The 23,033-nt window shown below is 41.0% G+C and overlaps 1 protein-coding gene across 1 annotated transcript in view; it reads right to left on the bottom strand.

The window, feature by feature from the left end:
- Positions 1–404: 404 nt before the first annotated feature.
- LOC130482113 (desmocollin-2-like) overlaps positions 405–23,033 on the bottom strand; it is a 29,360-nt gene continuing 6,731 nt past the window's right edge. Inside the window, exons 4-16 of the mRNA XM_056854927.1 lie at positions 22,235–22,360; positions 20,791–20,946; positions 17,062–17,206; positions 15,830–16,005; positions 14,204–14,338; positions 13,500–13,685; positions 11,045–11,304; positions 10,730–10,869; positions 7,778–7,990; positions 7,420–7,692; positions 4,492–4,622; positions 1,709–1,912; positions 405–599 (exon numbers count right to left, since the gene is read on the bottom strand). Coding sequence (XP_056710905.1) covers positions 405–599; positions 1,709–1,912; positions 4,492–4,622; positions 7,420–7,692; positions 7,778–7,990; positions 10,730–10,869; positions 11,045–11,304; positions 13,500–13,685; positions 14,204–14,338; positions 15,830–16,005; positions 17,062–17,206; positions 20,791–20,946; positions 22,235–22,360 — 2,340 coding nt within the window. The remainder of the gene's footprint in view (positions 600–1,708; positions 1,913–4,491; positions 4,623–7,419; positions 7,693–7,777; positions 7,991–10,729; positions 10,870–11,044; positions 11,305–13,499; positions 13,686–14,203; positions 14,339–15,829; positions 16,006–17,061; positions 17,207–20,790; positions 20,947–22,234; positions 22,361–23,033) is intronic.

Genomic DNA, 23,033 nt, shown 5'->3' with positions numbered 1-23,033 from the left:
TAGCAGGAGATCTCCAGCTAGTACCTGGAGGTTGGAAACCCTAGGTTCATGTGAAAAACTGTTTTGAAGCTAGAATCAGGATTTCAGCAGGAAAAAGTTTGCTATTTACAGAAGAATGTAAAAATAATTTTCCATGCCTAGAACCTAGTTAGCATACACAGATCAAATACTGTTAAGAGATTTTAAACCTTGGTAATTGCAATCCTAAAAAATGTTTATTTCAAATATTTTTTTAAGGTAGGAAATCCTGCTGAAATTTACATTCTACAGCAAGGTTTTCCTACCCATGTCAATAGGAGATATAATAAGAGTGGCACAAAGAATCCGTTTATTTCACTAGAATTTGCACAATTAAACTTCCCAGAGGATTGTGGCTAAAGTTTTCAGGAACATGTTGAACACACTTATTCCTTTATACAGGCTTCTAATAGAGGCTTAAATGGAGGTCCCATGTTTGAAAAATCAAGATCTTCTTCTTCTGATTCACCTGTACAGGAGCTTAGGGTTCCAACTGGTGATCCTTTTCCTTCATAATTATATGGAAGTACATATTCTTTACTTTGGTGGAGTTCATCTTCTTCTTCACACTGAAATACCTTCTACAGAGAAAGAAAATGCATATTAAACAGTTTTCTTAAATGCAAGTAGACATTTCACAAAATATGGCTTTGTATTTATCCTTTATTATTTGTTTTTAATCAGCATGCCTGATTGATCTGATTAATCATATTTTTTAAATCTACCAACCACACATGTAATCATCAAATGCCAAGGAACTCTTACTTATTTTTTTTTAGAAAGAACAAAGAAGGATCCAATAACTTTCACTTTCTGTGTCAGAAGACGTTTTTCTCCATTGAAGGAAGACTTAGCTGAATGGGAGTCATTGGGCTGGATCCCATAGAAGAGTTCCAAATCCTTGCACAAGAAGTACTATAGTTTCTTCTTGCTGACCGTTTAAACTAAGTGAAAGCAATATCCCTAAATATTCATACTTACTTTTCACATACACAAGACATAGCACAAGGTATTTCTTCTGATACAGTTTCAAAAACAAATTAAATGAAATCATGTTAATCATCTATTATTTCTTAATAATGGTACAAAATCACCATACGTTGCTTTAGCCATTGTACTACTGCTTGCACAAGTGGAACTGCACTAACTACAATTTCCTTTCTGTTTATGCATCATTGAATCTAACACATTGAATCCAACCCAATATTTAAACATTATTTTTTACAGGTAAGAAATAGTTTTTTAAGTTCAAAGTAAAATTTACAATCCTCAGTCTGTTCTGTGCCACATAGCATGCCTTTAGCATGAGGATCAGAGTTTGCATTCAAGTACTGGGAACATTTGAATAGGTTAGGTCACTTGCAGTGCACTTCTAAGCAGAATTACACCCTCTATGTCCTGTTGTTGGACCTCCAGGAAACTGGTTGACCACTGTGTGTGATAGGATGCTGGACTAGATGGACCACTGGTCTGATCCAGCAGTGCTGTTCTCATGCATTTATGTCCTGAAGAGGAGCTTGGTTTACTATTAATCTCAGTATTAGCCAATGACTACAAAATAATTCATTTACCAATACAGTTAAATTCAAAATAATAAAATGAACTATGAAAGATGTCACACGGGGCGGGGGGGGGGGACTTAACGTCAGTTCAGACATGCACTATTAGGAATCTGTACCAGAATGCTTACTTCAGCTAGGTGAGGATTGGAAAAACTTCGCCATTCAGAATAGAGGCTTTTATATGAATTGCGCAGATGCTGTCCAACATTATGTACAGATCCTCCAATGGGTGCTTCTTCTTTTTTTAGCAGTTCCATACTTCCAGTTCTTTCTCTAATTGTGCTCATACTAACAGCTGCATTCATTGTGTTAACAGGATGTATATCCAAATCCTGAAGGAAAAGGTGACAGGATTCTCTGAATAAAAGAAAAAACTGTTTCTTATCACATAAAGTTTGACAGATAAACTAACTGCAAAACTGGACTTGAGCTCACCCTGACCCAAGGCCAACTCATACGTTCCCTTGTGCTAAGCCCTTATCACACAAGGTGGCCTTACTCTCACTTGGCTCAAAAGCAGCTACCTTCTTCTGGGGCTGGATCAGTGCACAAGTGACTGAACAAGTGGAACCCATGAGCCTCACAAATACCTGCAGATCCCAACTAGTATGTCTTTTGGTCATTTGTTTCCTTCTGTCACAAGGAGTGTTTTGTATATTTTACTGACTTCATGATATTGATATTTGTTTCTTATAATTTATGTATTATTGCTTATTAAGAACAGATTTACTGATATCTATTTTTTCTCAACTTTTCTGGGGGGGGCATTATTGTTGTGACCCAAAATTGTCTATAGAGTCCAATGAAAGACAATTGAGAGAAGGTTGGATCAACTACAGCTCTTTATTTTGGCCAAAGCAATAGAACCAGATGAACAAACTCCAAATCCAATAGAGTCAGGAGAATGCCACCCCCCACCCCCCAAGGGCAAGCAGTATGATTTATAACTTTCAAGCAATTACGTTTTACAATTAAGATACTTTTCCGATCATACGATGCTTCACTATTCATTGTTTTGCAATACATATTTCAGCGGGTCAGCAATTCCCAAGCACAAGAGTGTCTATCTAGTCAGTTTCACTAGCTGTAACAGAGTGTACTTTATTGCAGATAAGAGAGTTCCCTTCATTTGCGAACAGGAAAGGAGGGAGGGAGAACTCCAGCCCGGGAGAAGGGCGTCTGATCGGGAGGTGCCTGCATGAGTGTTGATTGGGAGGTGCCTGCATGAGTGTGTGTGTGTATGCTACCGCTTTCAGGCACTGAAGTGACAAAGGAGAAGGGGGAGAAGGGGGGTTGTGCTGAAACATAGATGTGTCTGTGTAAATTCTGGGGGACTGTTCGAGTGCACTTCGTTATTTTCAAGGACCCACTCACTGTTGTATTGTTTGGAAAGTAACAGTGAAGGAGGTGGTGGTGCAAAACTGTATTTTGGTTGGGGTGACAAATATTTTGGCCTCACCCTAATTTAATTCACTTGCCCTGTCTCCAATATCTTCATGCCAATACCGTCTTCCATCTAGAGCAGGGTGCAAAAATGTTCTATAGCACCAAGGCACATACCAGGGTGCTCTGTACAACCACACTGCTCCGCTGTGGCTTTCTTGTGAATCACCATTCTATCTTTTCTGAGAAGAAAAGTTGGCCTAGCTTGAACACCACACAAGTTATCCCAACCCTATTTAGATTCAGTTCCAGACTTTACACTTCAGATTAGGGGTTGGTTCATATTTCAGGCCTCTAGTGACAAACGTAAAATCTCAACTGCATAGACAATTAGCAGTTAAGCTGAGAACTGGCTTTTTCAATGATCTTATCATCACATTGTTTTCTTCACAAAATAAGAGCACATGCACCTCAAAGCGCCTCATGATAAAAAGCAATTGACAACACTTATAACTCCTTATGGTGTTTCCACCCTTTTCACCCCAGATGGATAAAATTAATCTCATTGTATTCTGACCCAAATTTAGGAAGATGAGGATATTGAGAAACCATTAATATACATCTGATGTATAGCACACAAGAGGCTTGACTGAATTATTAACACAAAAAAAGGTTTATTTTTCTCTTTTGGGGAAATGGTCAAGTCAGACTGTCAGGAAAGTTTCACATTTTAACTTGGCAGATGAAAAGGCAACAGGAATTAGGGAAACTTTGTATAACTATATATAATAGATAGTTTGTTATAATATTGTAGCTGAAGGGTTCTAACGACAGGTGTTTGTAACTGTTGAGAGAGCTATCACTTGGCTGTCACTCCTTAGGTAAACAGTCATAACCTTCTTTAATACAAAATTTCTAAGATTTATGTGGAGACAGGAACAATACACACAGGTTCCAATTTTCTTTCTTTAAAACTTATTAGGGATCGCCCTCTTTTCCTTGGAGCTATTTCCCTCAGGGAAGGACTACTGGTTTCATCTCCCTCACTCAGGATCTTCCTCAATCCTACAGAACTCTGTAGAGCAAGGCTGTCAAAGATAGGACATTTTGGAGGACTTTGATTCATAGGGTCGCCATGAGTCGGAAGCGCCTTGACGGCACTTCACACACGCACACACACAGACACAGAACTCTCCTCCTTCCATTCTAGCTGCCAGCCTCTAGCTGTCACTCTCAACTGCCACTCTCAACTGTGAAAAGTAGAATTCTTTTTGAACCCCCCCCCCCCCGTCAATCAAGATTTAATGACTGGAACAACACATCAGCAGCTGTCCTTCACACTCACCCTCTCATAGTAATAGCTGGCATTTCTAATGAATTAGTATCAATCATTTTTATTGCCATAAAGTGTCAGTATATAAGTGCTGGAAAAAAACTGCTGGTTGGAGGGCAAAGATGTGTTCCAAAGTATAGTTGGCAAATAAATAGCTTAGACATTTCCAAATATTAGGGGGAAAACACAACTTACCGTCACATTCTCACCGGGTGCCTCAGTGTTGGATACAATTAAATTGTGGGAAGTTGCATTATCACCTACCACTTGAAGTCTGGCCCTCTTTCTTTTGCGGAGCCAGAAACCAAGGGGCATAGCCATGAGCCCTTCAGAAGGAAATACATAAAATCAGAAATTTAGATCTTATTAATGGGTCTTCTTAAAGGCAAGTTCAGGAGCCACGTGGCAGAGTGGTAAGCTGCAGTACTGCAGTCAAAGCTCTGCTCACAATATGAGTTCAATTCTGATGGAAGTCGGGTTCAGGTAGCTGGCTCAAGGTTGACTCAACCTTCCATTCTTCTGAGGTCAGTAAAATGAGTACCCAGCTTGCTAAGGGTAAAATGTAGGCAACTGGGGAAGGCAATAGCAAACCATCCTGTAAACATATTCTGCCTAGTAAATGCCATGATATGATGTCACCCCATGGGTCAGTATTGACCTGGTGCTTGCACAAAGAACTACCTTTACCTAAAGGCATCTTAAATAACAAAAACAAGTTAGTGTCCACTTTTGAAAGGCTTTTTGTGGCAAGAGTATATTTTAAAATATCTTGAGGGGAAGGGGAGTAAATACTCACCTAGAATTTGTGTGATATAAAATACTATTGCAGTGCATTCCTGAGGTGGGGGCTGAAAGGTCTCTGGAGGTGGCGTGACCTTGCTTCCAGCGTAAGTGGTTTCTTATCACAGAATAAGAGGCACTTACTCTGGTGGCAGGGGCAATTCCGTCAGCACCTGGGCGCTGTGGAGCTACACGCCGCTCCTCCAATGCCACAGTCTCTCCGAGACCTAAATCCTGGAAGAGATATGCAGCACCGACATGGGGGGCGTTCCTGGGGCGGAGATGACATTAGTCAGCTTCCAAAGCCCCTCCAACCTGGGAACGCCCCCCCCCCCCCGCAACAGCATTGCTGCACCAGATTTTACCTGGCGTAGCATCTCTGTTTGCTATGGGGGGAAGCCCCATTTTCTTTTTAAAACTTTTCAAAAGGCTTTTTTAAGCCTTGCGGCAGCTGGGAAACCTCTTTGGAGACGCTGCAGCAGTGCCTTGGTTATGTTGTCCCTAGCTGCTGCAAGGCTCAGTAATGAGCTGTTGGTTACTGTTCAAAAGTTGGAACACTTTTGCTTCCTTTCGAGGAAGTGACTACCTCTGGAACAGAGGCTCAGTGTTCACAAACAGCAGATGATGTGGCCAATCTGGGCTACTAACCTTTAACTTGCAAGTATGATGTATACAACTAAATGTTCTTCCTTATGCAAAAATTCCCCACAGATAGAAAACTGAATTTGGGGTGGGGGGGACAGAACTATGCTAGAACCTTTTATCATGAAATCTAGTGGGGGTTTTTAACCTGCTGGAAATTATTGTGTATAATATAAAGCATTCATGCATGTGATTGCTACCTGCATATGCTGTTATGAAGTCCAGACCCTGGTTTAGCAACTCATATGCTGTTTATGAGAACTATACCAAAGAACTGTGCAAAATCTAGCCACTGAGCCCTTCATTGTTTGAACTGAAACTGGTTTGCAAAAAGTAGGTCTCAATATTTTTTCTGGGTCTCCGTGTGTAACGCAGTGCCCTGCTACCTGCCCGGTCTGTCTTAATCTCTTACAATGTAATTAATATCTAAAATCATTTAGTTAGTGAGGAACCCTGGGGTGGAACAGAGTGGTTGTGTTCTGGGAGTATAAAATAATTAGGGTTTTCATTCCTGCTAGCCAATGAAACTAACAACATGTCTATCTAAATGGCTACACAGGTGCATGGCATAAATTCAGCAGCATTTTTCTAAAAGACTCTGATAGCCAAGGTAATTATGAGTGTGCTTGAGTATAACAATTGCTAGAGACAGAAGCACTGCCTGACTTTGATTCACTGCTAATACTTAAATCTCCTTTAATACCTCTTTTAAAGCCAATATGATATGATGGTTACAGCTTTAACTAGATCTGGTAATAACTGGGTTTAAATCTCTCCGTGGAGCCAGCAAACTTACTGGATAGCATTGGGGCAGTCAAATCTAAGCTCATTAAGTTGGCATGAGGATAAAATAGGAGGGGACCATGTATGTTAAGTGAGCAACTTGGTAAGGATAAAAATGTAATAACCCAACAATAAGAACCAGTATGAAGTGGAATGCAAACAATGGCAAATGGTAGGATGTGGGATGGACAGTGCCTATTCCATCCCATGAAAACTGGTTGGTCTGGATTCACCTCAATCCTGCATATTTTCATTCCAGTTTTTCCAATTATAGTAACTTTGAGGTTAGAAAGAGAGGTTCTGATTCAGAAATATGAGAACACAATTGGGCTCCATCAGCCAAATTAGTTCAGAAGTGTAGGTCATCACAGGTGGAGAAGAACAGAAGGCTGGATTCAGCCCACATACTTGACTACCTGGTGAGTGCTGGCAGAAGTGAGCCATATATGGCTATTAGACACACCAATGCAATGAATTTCTGAAAGTTGTTGCTGCCTGTAATTTTAATACTAATTAATGGACCATCTTCTACTTACACACTAAAAAGATGATTTGGGCTGGAGTCCCCCTCCCCTTAAGAAGTTGTAGGCACATCATAAGTTATACAATGACAGTTTTACAGTGCTATTCTAAGCAGTTACACCCTTCTAAGCCCATTTACTCCAATGGATTTAGAGGGTGTGCCTCTGTTTAGTATTGCACTGTTAATTACTTAAATGGCCCAGACAAATAATTTTGATTGTTCAGAGTCAAATCCTCCAGTGAAGCATCTTTGAAGTATCAAAAATGTATTATTGCACCATACTACACTTATATTGGTTAACCTTAAGAATTCCTAAGCAGCAGCATTATTTCCCACATGTTCATGGATTTAATGACTGATTTTGCATTTCATCTTCAAGACATAAATATACTCACCCATTGTTAACATTGTTCCCATCATTGCTGAAACGATGCCCAAGGCACCAACTCCCCCTTCACTTGGAGGTTGATAGGTCACCCCTTCTGGAGTAATACGATCTACAGCGATGTCTGAGCTGTCGTCAGGACAATCACTTGGAAGTACACAGTTACAATAATGAACTCTTATTTCCTTTATTCCACTGTAACCTCCATTATCATATATCCTAAGAAGAAGTGGATAATAGCCATAGGGTATATCTTCATCAAGTGAAAGCAACGCTGATTCCTCTGCATGAGAAATGATCCAAATGTAGTAGTTAAAAATTTACACAATTGCCATTTTAGCTAAACTAACAACTGAACATATACATACCATCATATGGTATTAACCTCCACGTTGAGCCCACTGGCTTCTGTATTTCAAAATGGAAAGGTGTTGTGTAGGGCGGCTGATCAGCATCAAAGGCTGTAATATACACTGGTTCTTTGTCCTTGCACATTATATAATTACTTTCGGGAATCACTGGGTAATTGTCATTCTCATCCATCACTGTTATAACAATTTTACCAGTTCCTGTTTTACCACCTAGGAAATTAAAATAGTCTTTCATAGTTTAATGTTTTATATAGTCATTTAAAAAAACAGGCTAGGTTTATCTCCCTCATGCCTCAATGCAAAGAATTTGGTGCAAAAATTATATAAAATAGGGAAGATTTCTCCCTTGTTTCTTCCACGGGTTTTAGGCTTCTTCTATGGCCACATAATAACAAACTAGGCAACATCAATAGGTTCAAGAAGAGATACTGAAACATGGTTTAGGTGTCTGCATAAAATGTTAGCTGCATGTGTGACCAAGAAAGAAGAAAAAAGTTATGCAGCAGTAGAGGAGCCAATGAGAGCAAACCTCTAAGGACAATAGGATCTGGAGGCTGGGAAGCAGGGAGACAGTTGGTTGTCAGAATTGAAGGTTTGTATATTGGAGACGGAAATACAGACATGAGTGTTTGGGGAAATGGCTGGCATAACAGGAAAGTGGATTAATGATGGTGCAGAGATCAGATTATTCATTTACAGTTCCATCCAGAGCACGTCTGCTCAGAGTCCTACTGAAGTTTTTTAGTGGGGCTTAATCCCTGGGAAGTATTTGTATGAGGGCACTGTTGGTCCCCTAATGCTATTCTATATTTACCCCATTTTTGTGTTACATTAAATAAATGTAATTCTTGTTCTCTCTTTTTTTTCTTTTTTCTTTTTTGGAGGAAAAAATATTCTCTCTGTCAGTTTATCTCATCCCTTATTATTGGCCCAGGCTCGGGTGAGTTTTATATTCAATCCATCAAATTCTGTTTCATAACTATATTCCTTGGTGCAGTGGGGAAGGCAGAAAAGTGACCGGTCCTGTGGTGGGGTCTGGTAAAGTGAAAATTTTTCAAGGGACTTGCTTTCAAGGAAAAGCATCAAATTGGGTTGAAGAAAATAACTTTTTTACATTAATTTGTTTTTTAAAAAATATTCTCTTCAACCCAATTTGATGTTTTCCTGAGGCAAGTCCCTCAGGAATATTATGCTTTCCTGAGACAAATCCCCTAAAAAACTAGGTTTAAAAAAAATCAGCTCTGCACTACAGTTTGGTTCTGACATAAGGACAAACCATTAGCATTACTCAGCCTCAGACTTATGCAATCTCATTCTTCGTCCCCTTGTCTCCATTTGTGCGCTGATACTTGAGCAAACTTCCACTTTTGCAACAAAGCATAGTTTGTCATTACATCCATGGTGGCAAGCTGGATTGCACTTGTCCTCAGAACCAGAATGATCAAACAGTGATTTCCAGTTCTTGTTTGGAGAGCATCTACAAACTATAGTTTTACCAGATATACTTGGAAAATGATGGTTTGCTGTCAAAGCATAATAATCTGAGTGCAAGGCAGATGAGAAAAGAATGAGGAAGAAGTATAGTTTGGCTTTACATGTGAACTGTCTAGTAAGCGAGAAGAAGATGGGGGAAGAAAGAAGCAGTGTTCTGTTAAATCAGTTTTTGAATTATCAGTAACATTTCAAAAAAATAAAGCATGCAATTTAAATATGTTGCAACAGCAGGAGAACATTCCAAAATGTTATAAATTTGTCTCTGTCCCCTTTTCCATTTAGTTCAGATTTATTCTAAGTAGTCTTACTAAATTAGTGGCCCAATTCTATAAACTTCACAGACAACAGATTCCTTCCTATCTTTGATGGGCACTGCTCTAATAGGATCAAGACTAACATCCTATGTGCTTTTCTGTGTCATGGGAGCTATGAGGAATACTGAAAACCTGTTTGGGACAAATTGAACTGGAGTTCCAGTAACTGGATAATGCCTCAGACCAATAAAACAAAACTTCCATTTACATTACTAAAGTGAGAGCCAGTTCTTAAGAATCATATTGTCCAAATGTTATGGTTAGCCCTATTTACAGTAAGCATAATACACAATCCAGTGCCCTGCCTGTGCAGATGTTTATCTCCTATAAAGACAAAGAAGATAGAAGTGCAATGGGATTCTGTCTTGGGCATAACAGGACAATTCTGCAAGTGTTACATTCCAGGTATGAAGTAGAGCTGCTGGATTATACCTGCTTATCACAAAATCTAGGCATGGGTTATATAGAAGGCATAAGAAAATGTGGAATGGTGGAAGAAAGGGAAGTCTCTGCTTTTCAACATTGTGAACATTTCCAGTTATGAGGAAAAATCAGTCTGAAGAGAGAGACATTGCACCAGTACACTAGATAGGAAAGGGGCTGTTAGATTGCCAATAGGATTTTGTGTCTTCTTTCAAGCTACAGCTTCAAAAGATTTTGGATACTATTAGCATGATTTCACAGCTACTTAACCCCTATTGCATAATAATCTAGTGTGATTACACGCACTTACACTGGCGGCAAGGCCAGGCCCGCCGGCGACAGAGCACCGCGGGACCGCGCCTCCCCCCTCCACCAGTGTGGCCTCTCAGTGGCGCCAGCCATGGCGTAGAGAGGACGTGCCAGCGCAGGGGGGCATTCCGGGGGCGGGCTTCCTATCCCGGCTCAGCTGGATACTCCAGCGCCTGGAACAGTGGTGTTGCACCTGCTTTTGAGGAAGAGGCGCCGCTGCACCTCTTCCCCGCTGACTCCACACACCAACTTTTCAGGAATGGGCTGTCAGTCTGCGCACTACTTACGAATAGCAAAAATCCTATTACTGCTGTACTCGTGTGAGAAGAAAAGAAATATTCTTGACAATTACTGAAGCCCCAAAGTTAACAATAGAGCAAAGATACTTTTCATAACACATGGTACTCACTACGGTCTGTAGCACAGACTGTTATGACGCATGGACTATATTCCACATTTGGTATATCTCTGTCTAACATTCTAGTGGTTCTCAGCTGTCCTCTGTTGTCAATGATGATCCAATTGCACATGCCATTTATTATGCTGTAACTGTTGAAACCAAATCATCATCATCATCATCATCATCATCATCATCATTACCTTTAGCCAAATCATTTTAAAGGACTCTATACCATGAATGAATTGCAAAAACATAAAACACTTATTCTTTCCTGATTATATTCAGGTACTATAAACTAAATAAGGTAGTAAAAGAAATGCATACCTTATGCCTTCACTATTTCCAGTTTCTGGGTCCCTCGCCTGATAATCACCAACCACTGTTCCGCTTGGCAAAGATTCCTTAATAGTTAGAAAATATTCACAAGGATCAAATTCTGGCCCTTCATTCTCATCCAGAATTCTGACTATAACTGTGGTAGTACTTGTTGAAAGGGCTCTTGAGTGTGGCGCTAGTACATAAGGTGCTTCATTATTTACAACAATTTCTAACCTTCTCTCCTTGGTTTTTTCATAGTCCAGACCCTGGAAATAAATGTATTTCTATTAAAATCAGTGCAAGGCTTAGTATAACTATGTTACTTAATCTTCAGATCTTATTATAAATAATAATTACAGATAGGTATTTTGAAAGTCCACTGTCTTTGTCTAAAAGATTTACTTCCTTCAAATAACATCATGAGAGAACTTTCTATAAGAAATGCATTTCCAAGATGTCAGCTCTTGAAAATCAAATATGAATGCAACATGTTAAAAAGAGGTACTCAGGATTTAAAACTCGATGGTTTTTTGGGTTACGGTGTGCAATAAGGGAACTTGGAAACAGCCCCAAAAGAGGTTGCACTGTAGATAACAGGAGGAAGGCAGGACTGGGCCCTGAAGACACCAAAAGGGTAGGAAGGGCCAAAGACTGCTAGTATTAGCCTCCTCAGGGATAAAGCCTGTTGGGAGTAGAAACCTCCTTGGGAGTAAGGCCTACTCAAGTGTAGGTCAAATAGGGATGCCAGACATGGCCTGACAACCGGCAGGAGACATGGGGGAGTGGGGACATGAGGGGCCACCACTGACACCGGTGTAACATTACTTCTGTGGGAAAGAGAAGTCACGCCTCTCTAGGAATCACCAGAAACTTTGTGGTTCTAGAGAGAACTGACATCTCTTCCAGGTTTTCCCTAAATGTAGGGTTGCCTGGTCCCTCTTTGCCACCGGCGGGAGGTTTTTGGGGTGGAGCCTGAGGAGGGAGGGATTTGGGGAGGGGAGGAACTTCAAAGCAACAGAGTCCAATAGCAAAAGCGGCCATTTTCTCCAGGTGAACAGAACTCTATCAGCTGGAGATCAGTTGTAATATCAGGAGATCTCCAGCTAGTACCTGGAGGTTGAGAAAACCAGTACAGGAGCAATGCTCCTAACAATGCCAATATATTATAGCTACAGTATGTGGTAATGAAACCACCAACAACACATACATTCAGTACAACAGTGGATGTACAAAATTTCCACAGCTCATTTGAATTCCATCTGGTAAGTATCAAATAAGTCCTTTGAAGTCCTGTACTGGTTTTCTCATCCTCCTGATAATAGTACAGAGGTGTCTTTTTTCTCCTTCAGTACCTGGAGGTTGGCAACCCAATCTAAATGTGGTGTCATGCCTGCACCCAACAGCCATTTTTTAAAAACATCTCCTGCAAATACTCCAAGAGCTAGGAGATGACAAGCCTAAGGCCAAGAGAGCCAGGGAATAGGAATGGCAGGAGGGAAAGGGGGGGAAAGGCCAGAGCAGGATTAAGTGAGGGCATAGAGACAAAGGCAGGAAGCCAGACAGCTGGCATGGCCTGAGGACTTGGAGGACAGAAGAGAGCAGGCTGTCTCTGACCCCTGCACCCTCAAAGACCTGGGAGGCAGTATTCCTGGCTATGAGAGCAACAGGTTATTCTCTTAGGAACAACCTCTCCCAAAGCCTGACTCTGTGGTCAGGTGAGGGCTGGAGATCTCCTGGAACAACAGCTGATCTTCAAACCACAAAGATCAGTTCCCCTGGAGAAAATGGCCGCTTCAGAAGGCAGTCTCTATGCATCACATCCCTGCTGAGCTACCTCCCCTTCCCAAACTCCATCCAGGCTCCTCTCCCCAAATCTCCAGGAATTTCCCAACTCAGAGTTGGCAATCCTAATGCATAGTGGCTATAGGCACAAATTATTGACCCCTGGGAGCAGGGCCTGTGCTCTCGGTAGAAGCAGCTTGAGGCAGTGAGAAATAACTAGACATTTGAACTGAGGACTCATGAGAAAACTGTGCAATAAAACACAACTTTAGTGGTCTCCCTGTGTCTGCCTTTTATTGGAGAAGCTAGAGGAGGATGAAATTCCCACATGGAAAAGCAGCTTTGGCCTCAGGGGCATTACAGCAGGAGATTTCAGAACTCATTTTTTAAAAGAGGGAAATTATTAGATTGGGTTGAATCTAAAGGTTTCCTGCCATCGAAGTTATTTCTGCAAGCATAAGGTGGAAGCACGTTCCCTCTCCCACTGCAGCTTATGGAGTTCCCTGAAATCATGCTCCTGTGGGACAGGGGACCCTTCGGAATAGAGTGGAGCACAAAGTGAGAAATGGCAGTGGAAGAAGTCAGTAAAAACTGATCCTCTTCCACTGATGGAATTTTTTTTTATTTCTTCCATTATGAATATAATATCTGATCATACGCCATTCTGATCTATTGTTACCTTTACAGCAGTTAAACACCCAATGTTCGTCTCTCGATCCACGGTAACAGAAAAACTGTGATCTTCGTTTCCTCTTGTAATAATGGCTGTAGCCACCCACGAAGGCGTTCCTACTTCATCATCATCTTTGACAGGAATGAGCAGTATTTCCACATTTTCTGTGTTTTCAAATACATCTACTTCATACTGAAATGAATTAAGCCCCAACTATTAGTTTATCAACAGTTTAGCCATTTTAGATCAAAGAAGCCAATTTTTAAAGGCAGGTTTCATTGGATTGGATCCAATCGCTCCCTTCCACTGACTTTTCCCATATCAGAGGAAGATTTTTTTTTGTCAGAAGAGAATAATTGAATTCAACTTAGCAGTTATGAGATGATGATCGCTTCTCGGCCTTTTGGCTAAGATCAAGTGTGTAGTTATGAGATGATGGATGGATTTTGCATGTGGATAATGACAGGCAATGAAACAAGGTGTCGAAGAGAAATAAGGTAATAACTGAGTACTGGGCAATCACTACGATCAGCTATATTAACAGCTGTTCCATTATGATAGGAAAAGGAAATGTAATGCTGTCAGTTCAGTTCTGGGGAAAAAAACACTTTTCTTTTTTACATAGTTTAAATTCACTGGAATGATATTATCATGATAGTAAATTCCAACTCCAAAGGAGAACTGAATCATTTTAGTAAAGGCAAACTTACCATAATGTGTTCTAATCGTGGAACATTGTCATTTATATCTTTAATCTCAATGATCACTTCTACTGTAGTGCACAAAGCAAATTCATGACCTCCCATATCTCTTGCTTCTACTTGTAGTGTATACTCTGATACAGTCTGAAGAAAGACATTAACAGGGATATACAGATTAAAATGCCCTTGTCTCATAAGAAAATGCCATGGTTTTTAAAGAAAACCCAAAGACCATATGACCACCCATAATGATATATTAATATAATGTTGTCTGAAAAGGCAAAATACCATTTTAAAAAATCAACTTGGACAACCTGATCATAAACACTAGTATGTCTCATTTTGTCAGTATTTTAAGTTTCCCACAAGAGTGGTGTTCTTCCATGTTTGATGCATAGCTTTGCTGTATAAGTCAAGAAACTAAGAAACTTTTATTTTGAATATGACTGAGGCCATAATCAGTAACTCCTTGCCAGGAATTTAATTATCTGTGTAATCCCTTAGTGACTAGAAGGTTACAAATGTATTGCACAGATACTGGTTGGAGGCCCAGGTTTCCTCTAAGGCACATATTTCCTTTTATCAGCCAAAGCTGATATACCAGCTAAAGCCATTCCTCAAAAAGTGTGAACTGGTCATGGTGATCCATGCTCGGATCACATCCCCAGGATAGATTACTGAAATGCATTTTATGTGGGGTGCCCTTGAAAACTGTGCACACAATTCAGCTGGTTACAAAAGGTGGCAGCCAGGCTTTGTTGGGGCTGGATAGAGGGACTATGTCATCCCTATGCTGAAAGACCTGAACTGACTGTGGGTTTCTTTCTAGGCACAATTTAAAGTGCTGGTTCTTACCTGTAATGTCCTAAATGGTGTAGGGCTACGATACTTGAAGGACAGTCTCTTTCATAAAATCCTGTCTCCCCAGCCCTCTCTGTGCATCTGCCTGCAAAGGTGAGGCAAGTGGTGACTAGAGAAAGGGTTTTTACAGTGATGGCACTTCCACATTGGAATGCCCTCCCCCTTGATGCTGTCCTTTAGGCCCCAGGCCAAAATATTTCTTTCTACCCAGGCTTTTAACAGATGGGTTCCATTAGCTGTTTTCGAGGTTGGCTTCTAACCCAAGGATTGTTTTATGAATGTCATCTTAGCCTGCTGGATGTTGTTTTATGTTGTTTTTACGCCCTTGGCTTTTGTGTTCACAGCTTTTTATATTTAATTCTTACGTTGGTTGTTCTTATGGTTTTATTATACAACATTTATGCATGGAAGGTTTTGCTTTGGATTTCCACTCTCTAGATGCACATTTTCCCCATCTGATTTCTCAAGACTGCATGGGGGCTTATTTTTGAGTTTTGAGAATTTTGATGGGGAAAATGTGCATCAAGAGAGCAGCAAATCCAAGGCAAAACCTCCCATGCATGAATGGCCATACTGTTTTTACTTTGTAAGCTTCTTTGAGCAGGTCTCTGGAGAGGTGGCATATAAATTTTCTAACTTCACTGATATTCTATTTAAGCCACAAAATGTATTACCCTCATTTTATTCATATCTAGCAAGTTCCTCTTGTCATATCAACAGCAAATACACTATGCAAATAAATGTTAAATTCATTAACAAACTGTTAACAATTACCTCTCTGTCCAGGTTTGGAGATAATACAGTAATAGAACCTGAATCTGGATGTATCCCAAATGCCTCTGAGATGTGATACATTTGACCACTCTGTGACACAATTCTGTATCTAATTGTGCTGTGTAAAGTGTTTGGCTCATCTCTGTCTGTTGCAGTCACCTGTCCAACAAGAGTACCTGCATGTATAAAGCATTGTGTTTAAATTTTCAGCTTTCTTTCAGAAGATAGTTTTCAAGCTACTTCTAATTAATCCATGTAAATCCAGGCATACGCATGAGAAACTGGGAGGTGGGCTGTTAAACTGTAATCACAGCCATTAAGGAGAACTATAACATTTTTGAATATATGAAATTGGCTCACAAGCTGTGAAGAGGAGTTCATGAAATCGATCTCTTCCCTTGCTCCCTTTTCCTTGTAGCCCCCAAAACTACTCCTGAGGATTCAGGGACCAATAGGAACAGAGTGGGATGCTGCACAGGTGGCTGCAGTTTGAAGGGGAAATTGGAATAAACAACATGCTTCTTCTCTTGCATGAGCTCTTTGGTAATCGGAGTAAGAGTTTGCAAGAAGGGGGTGATTTCTGCTAATTCTCCCATTATGTTGCAGCCCCTGCTTTGCCCCCGCTGCATCCCTTTTCCAAAATGGCCTCAACACTGTAGAACTCTCCTCTTATGTCAGAGCATCTCACTCCTCCCCTGTTAGTGTTAAGAAACCAGAACATAAGAAGAGCCCTGCTGGATCAGACCAGTGGTCCATGTAGTCCTGCATCCTGTTGCACACAGTGACCATCCAGTTTCCCTGGGGTACCCACAAAAAGGGGGCAGAGGCCAATGCCTTCCCCTGATGTTGCTCCGTAGCAGTAATATTCAGAGGTCTACTGCCTCTGGTAATCAGTCTTATCAGACTAGCTATTAGGACTCAGTTTGGTAGAAAATAGTACTCTTTCGGAGATCCTTTCTGGTGCTACATTTATTACTGATTGCTGGTGGCAGTGGGATTAATTTTTACTGATGAGTTATGGGGGTTTTCTGGTCTAATTAGTTTATTTTGTAATTGAATTTTGTTAATGGGTTTGTGGATTCTTGAAAGGTGGGAGAAAAATATTTCAAATAATAAATATATATATATTATTCACACAACCTCCCAAATTTTAAGTATGTCCTAATTAGAAGGCTTTTGAAAATTCATTAATCATAAATACTAAATAAATAAATTTATTTTTAACACTTTACCAACTCTGCTGTTTTCAAGAACACCAAAAACATATCTGTCATGCTCAAACTCTGGGGCATTATCATTATCATCCTCGATTTTGATCACATGCACAAGAGGTGTCTCTGGTGTATATCCCTCTGGCGTCACTGCATAGCAGATAATCTGTAGGGAGATAGAAAAAATATATTTTTAATTGCTAGTTGCTCTCTAGAGTACATGAAGCCAGGATATACTCATTTTGGCCCCTGTTTACCTGCAGGGATCTGCTATAGCAAGACACAATAAGCTATTTCATAAAGGTAAGGTAAAGGTCCCCTGTGCAAGCACCAGGTCATTCCTGACCCATGGGGTCACATCCCGATGTTTTCTAGGCAGACTTTTTGTTTACGGGGTGGTTTGCCAGTGCCTTCCCCAGTCATCTTCCCTTTACCCCCAGCAAGCTGGATACTCTTGTACTTAATATTAAAATGCTTCCACACTATCACTTCTCTGTCCTTTTCTCCCTTGAACCGTTGTTCTGTTGGAACAATTAATAATTACATTTTGTCTTCCCCACCTGCATTCCTTTCCCCTTGCTATTTCATAGCAGGAGGGAAATCCTCAGATATTCAGCAACCCACCTGAATACTCAGCACAGAAAGGGGCACATCGTTTGGTGAGTCCCCCACTGAATATATATGGAAATAAAGTCTTTAAAATGCCTGCAGCTGAGTCGGACTGAAAGGAAGGGAGAAAGGAGCTAAGGATAAGCAGCAAGGAAGCACTGGGGCAAGGGGCAGAAGTCATTTGCAGGAAGCAGGATTTGGAAGAGAGAGGCTGGACAGAAAATGTGGGAAAGCATGATTTCAGGAATCTCTGGAATTCATCAGAACACAACTGAGGGCCAGTGTCACTGTAATGGCAATCCAAACTGAACAAACAAGAGGCACAGCTAACAAACATTTTTTTTCTACAGTAGTAAAAGTCATTTTGAAAGTTTCAGGCATTTTGAATGGGCATCAATCACTGAAAAAAACATGTAAACTTCAAAGAGTCTATATCTATATGAATACATGTCCAGCATGACCGTAGCCATGACGAGGGATGCAGGCATGCTAGATCTAGTTCATGTTAGAAAAATGTGAGCTGCACCCATTCCATATGGAGGAGCATAATTGCCCCCTTGCAAGGGAAGAGAGACATTAGAATGTATGTAAACTGAGGTTGATACCAAAAGTTTCTCTGCTTCCTGAAATTCTTTAGCACACTCTTGGATCCTTTTTCATTTTGACTTTTCCTGGAGTACTTCATACACAGGTGCCAGGATAGCAGAAAGACTTGATAGGAATTTACCAGAAAAGTTAAGCAATCTTAATAAGGAACACGATTGTAAAACATTTCTGGTACAGGAGCTTGAAGGAGTACATTATATTTGTCAGTTGATTTCCTTAGATCAGTAGCATCAATAATATCAAAGCAGAAGGTTTAAACAATTCACACTTGTCCTGCTATGCCCTCAGTCCATATTTTTTCTGAACAGGCCTTTTTAAAATAGGTCAGAAGCAGAAGTAATGCCACAGGGCAATCTATTATGATACAATAAACCTTTTGTGTATACTGATGAGATATTTGCAATATAAAGGTTCAGCTTTCATTTGGAGGAGGGCATTCCATAAATCTAACTTACAGTAAGGTCAACTGTTAACAGCAGCAAACAAATCCTCAGATTAAGGTAGCAGTTACTGAATAGCCACATTTGGAATTGTCATCAGCGGGAGATTTTTGGGGCGGAGCCTGAAGAGGGCGGGGTTTGGGGAGGGGAGGGACTTCAATGCCATAGAGTCCAATGGCCAAAGTGGCCATTTTCTCCAGGTGATCTGATCTCTATCGGCTGGAGATCAGTTGTAATAGCAGGAGTTCTATTACCTGGAGGTTTAATCTAACAAAACTTGCACAGAAAGGCTGACCAAACCAAGGTTTACAATTGATGATAGACTTTGTTAACAAGAAAGGTTGGAATATATACACAAGTGCTCAATACAAAAATGGTCACAACAACTAGTACACACATAAGTGTATATACAAATCAATGTTTCTGGTATTTATATAAAATCTCTTCTTTTTTTGTTCTGTTTGTTCACAGGGATCACAAGTAGGTGTACCCTGAGGTCGGAGAGGAAGAAGAAGGCCATTTCAGTTCTTCATCAGTTCCTCCTCATGAACCTATAAATATATCTGTGTTCTTTTAGCTTCCTTTTCTTACTGCATTTTTCTTATGCACTTACAGGACCTTCCCTGTACCCTTCTTATGGCTTGAAATCACCTGGAGGTTGGCAACCCTAAAAACAGCCCAAATGAGCTGGAAGGCGGGGTTCAGTGGCAGCAATGCCGACTCCCTCTTTCTCCTCCATGACACTGGCAGACAGCTAGGACATCACTCTTGCACTGCTGGCTAGGCAGCACTTCACAGGGATGACACCGGCCTGTCCTCCCTTGGTCAGGACTGAGGTTGACCTGGAGCCACCCTGTCCAGCCACAGCCAGGTTGCCAGGCTATGCCACCAGCTCCTGTTTCCCACCGCACTCTGGCAGCCAGCAGGAGGAAAATCCCTTTTTTTTAAAAAAATCACTGGCTACGGTGTGATGTCACTTCCAGGGAAAAACAGAAGTGGCTTCAGTCTGCTCTAAGGTTCTTAGAGAGATGTCACTGCCTGGTTTTTCCAAGAAATTGCATCACACCATTCCCCAACAGTGCCCCCCATGTCCCCACACCGTCTGGACTCTGCAAGTTGTCAGGCCATGCCTGACAACCCTAGGCAGCAGAACCAGGGTGGGCCTGCAGGGGATGGGGTAGCAGGTAGGCTCCAAGGCTGTGGCTCCTGAGGAAAGAAGCAACTTAGCAGGCTCAGAAGGAAACACTTGCAATACTTTGGTTGGCAGTCAGGTTTTACGGAAAGTTTCACTAGCATGTTATTCATATGGCCACAAGTATTTATCTTGCTAGATTTCCCCAAAGCAAAAATGGCTGCTTTTATTCCATCTGAATTAGTTACACTTTTCCCACTAGTAACAGCTGCACTTTCCAGTTTTACTCTCCTACCTCCTTGTCCTGCACTAGAGGCCTCATGCTTGTCTCTCATAAAACCCAATACACAAAATAGCAGTGGGTCAGAGGAATATAGTTGCCAGATGTTATGTATTAATGCAGAAGTTATTATCCAAAGAACTCACAGCAACCAAGTGGTGTGCGTAAATTAATTTCTTTTACTGAACTGAGAGAACAAGACATAGAAACCAAGAGAGGATAATGTCAAAAGGAACAAGTGCATCACACATGTCCTCTAGCCATATACACACATGACAAGAGAAGGAACTGCAGAATGGGCTGAATTTCCAGCTGTCTTTTCTAAGCTCTTTATGCTGCTTCTGCATTTCAGTCAGCATAAAGGCAGAACCAGTCTAGCACTCTTGTTTTACAGCAGTTTTATCTATCAGATAAGTATCGCCCAAACTATTCATTTGTTACAGCTATTCATTCACCTTTAATTCCTTGCCTCAGAGGATGCACTAGCTATTTTTAATAACACAAATACAAGAGTGCTGAACGTCTTTATTCATCTGATCCTCATGCTGAAGACAAAGTAATATAGGCAATAGGCAAACTTGAAGGCCATTTATCTCTTTTTGGAACAGAGGAGTAAAAAAAACCCCACCACAAATCCATTTAGTTTGCATTATTAGTTACTACAAGAAGTTTGATGTCCATACCTTAAATTCTGGGTACATTTCCCGATCTATTGGGCAAGTAACGAAAAGATTTCCAGTATCCCTCTCAATGTAAAAGTAATTCAGGGGTGTCTGGTCAACACCAGGACCACTTATAGAATACCTAATGTTATACTTAAAGGCTGTGTCAGAATATAACTGTGAAGAGAAGAAGAAAATTAACATATAAAACTTAACACTCTTCCTGTCTACTTATTCAAAATGGTGTAAAGCTTGTAAAGCTTATAAATGTTAAGCACATATTGGTGTATGCAGTCACTGGGAGCATCCTTAGGGTTGCCAGCCCCCAGCCCCCACCTCCAGGAGGGGATGGGGGGGTGGGGTTCCAAGATCCAGGTTGGGAAACTCCTGGAGATTTAGGAGTGGAGCCTCGCAAGGACAGGGGCCTCCGTGGGGTACAATGCCCTAGAGTCCACCCTCCAAACCATCCATTTTCCCCAGGGAAACTGATTTCTATAGTTTGGAGATGAGCTGTAGTTCCGGAGAATCCCCAGGTCCCACCTGGAGGCTGGCATCTCTAGTGCATCTCCATTTCAGTGCTACTCATTCCTGATGGCCACTGGCATTACAGTAGAAAGTCTATGCCATTTGGCTTGCCTGCAGTGTAAATAACTCACAACCATTGCACTGATTGCAGCATTGTGTAGTCCTTCCACAACATGGGAGTGTTCTTCTGTGGCGGTAATATTTAAATAGGTCTATATGGGGGATAGGAACTCAGGAACCCAGTGGGGCCTGACCCAGACTTCAAGCTCATTACTTTGATATGATCTGTTTATGACATTTCAGAAATACAACAGAAATGTTTCTTTTATGACTCATGAAATTATGTTGATGTGTTATAGGGGGGCTGTGCTGCAAATGTGTCCACAGAAATAATACTGAGGCCTGGCTGATATCTCCAATCTAAACAACAACTAAAACAATGTTTATACTTGCAACACCAGTGTACCACAGCCAGATCCACCAATACAAAATGTCACAGCCTTCACAGAACTCAGATATTTCAGTCCTAAAAATGTTTTGTTTGTCAAAAGTCCCATTGATCTCACTGCTATTTAACTTTTCAACTCATGGATAACTTCTTGTGTAGGTTTTTTCTCACTCTCTCATTTTTCTTAATACAGATCTATGCACAGTAACATGCAATAGATGAGGTTTAATAAGTTCCTTCTGCATACAAAAGGGATTTTCACTCATACAAGGAAAGATCAGTTCCCACACACTCCCCCTGCCAGCTGCAGCTCCTCCCCCAATCCCATTCAATGGGATCCCTGACTTTTAGCGGCAGTTTTTAAGCTGAAGCAGGAAGGAAGGAAGGAAAATTATGTAAGCACAGCTCCACTCCTGCATTTCTGCATCCAAACCCAGTATCATATGTAAAGTTATATATGAAAATTATTTCAACTGTAAAGTGAATGAGTACCTGTTGAATTTGCATTGGAAAAGGTCCCAGTGAGTTTTCCATTATAACAGTTGGGACTGGAGCCCATCTGCGCTTGCTTCGCCTAAGAGACATCCTTCTTACATGTCCTGCCTTAGCTTTTGAGGTCTGGAAGACAGGAAGAGATAACAAAACTAAACTAAAAACAACAATCATGCATGCTTAACTGTTAATAACATTTTTATTGGCCATTCCTCTATGTACTATTATTTTTCCACAGACCTCTACTGAAAACCATTCTTAAAACCACAATCATAGTTAATCTCTGTCCTTGTTTTGTAGCTTCATTGAGACTACAGAAGCCTGTCATGTCCATTAACTTTTGTTCCATCTTCCAAAATGAATTGCACTTCCTGGAAACAGTAATCCAGTTAAGCCCCGGCCTTACTGATTACAGATTCCTCCAGCCTTGGTATTGCATATGTGTGGAATGAGAGGTTACCCTGACAGTGAACACACATCCCCATCTTTGGGGGGGGGGGGAACAGAACCAGTTTCAGATGAGAAGCAGTGGACGGCATTGTTCCCACCCACTATTGGAATCTTAGAGGTGTGATTGACAACAACTTTTGAGTTGACTGTTCTGTACCTTACTCCCAGAGGACCTTAAGGAGAATTATGTTCTCAGCCGGACGTTGTTGGATCTCAGAAGCTAAGCAGGGCTGGCCCTGGTCAGTATTTGGATCAGAGATCACTTAGTAATACCAGGGTCACGACACAGAGGCAGGTAATGGCAAACCACCTCGGAACATCTCTTGTCTTGAAAGCCCTGTAAGTTGGC

Source organism: Euleptes europaea, chromosome 8 (genome assembly GCF_029931775.1).
Source record: "Euleptes europaea isolate rEulEur1 chromosome 8, rEulEur1.hap1, whole genome shotgun sequence".
NCBI lineage: Eukaryota > Metazoa > Chordata > Lepidosauria > Squamata > Sphaerodactylidae > Euleptes > Euleptes europaea.
This window is presented reverse-complemented; position numbering and strand designations above follow the sequence as displayed.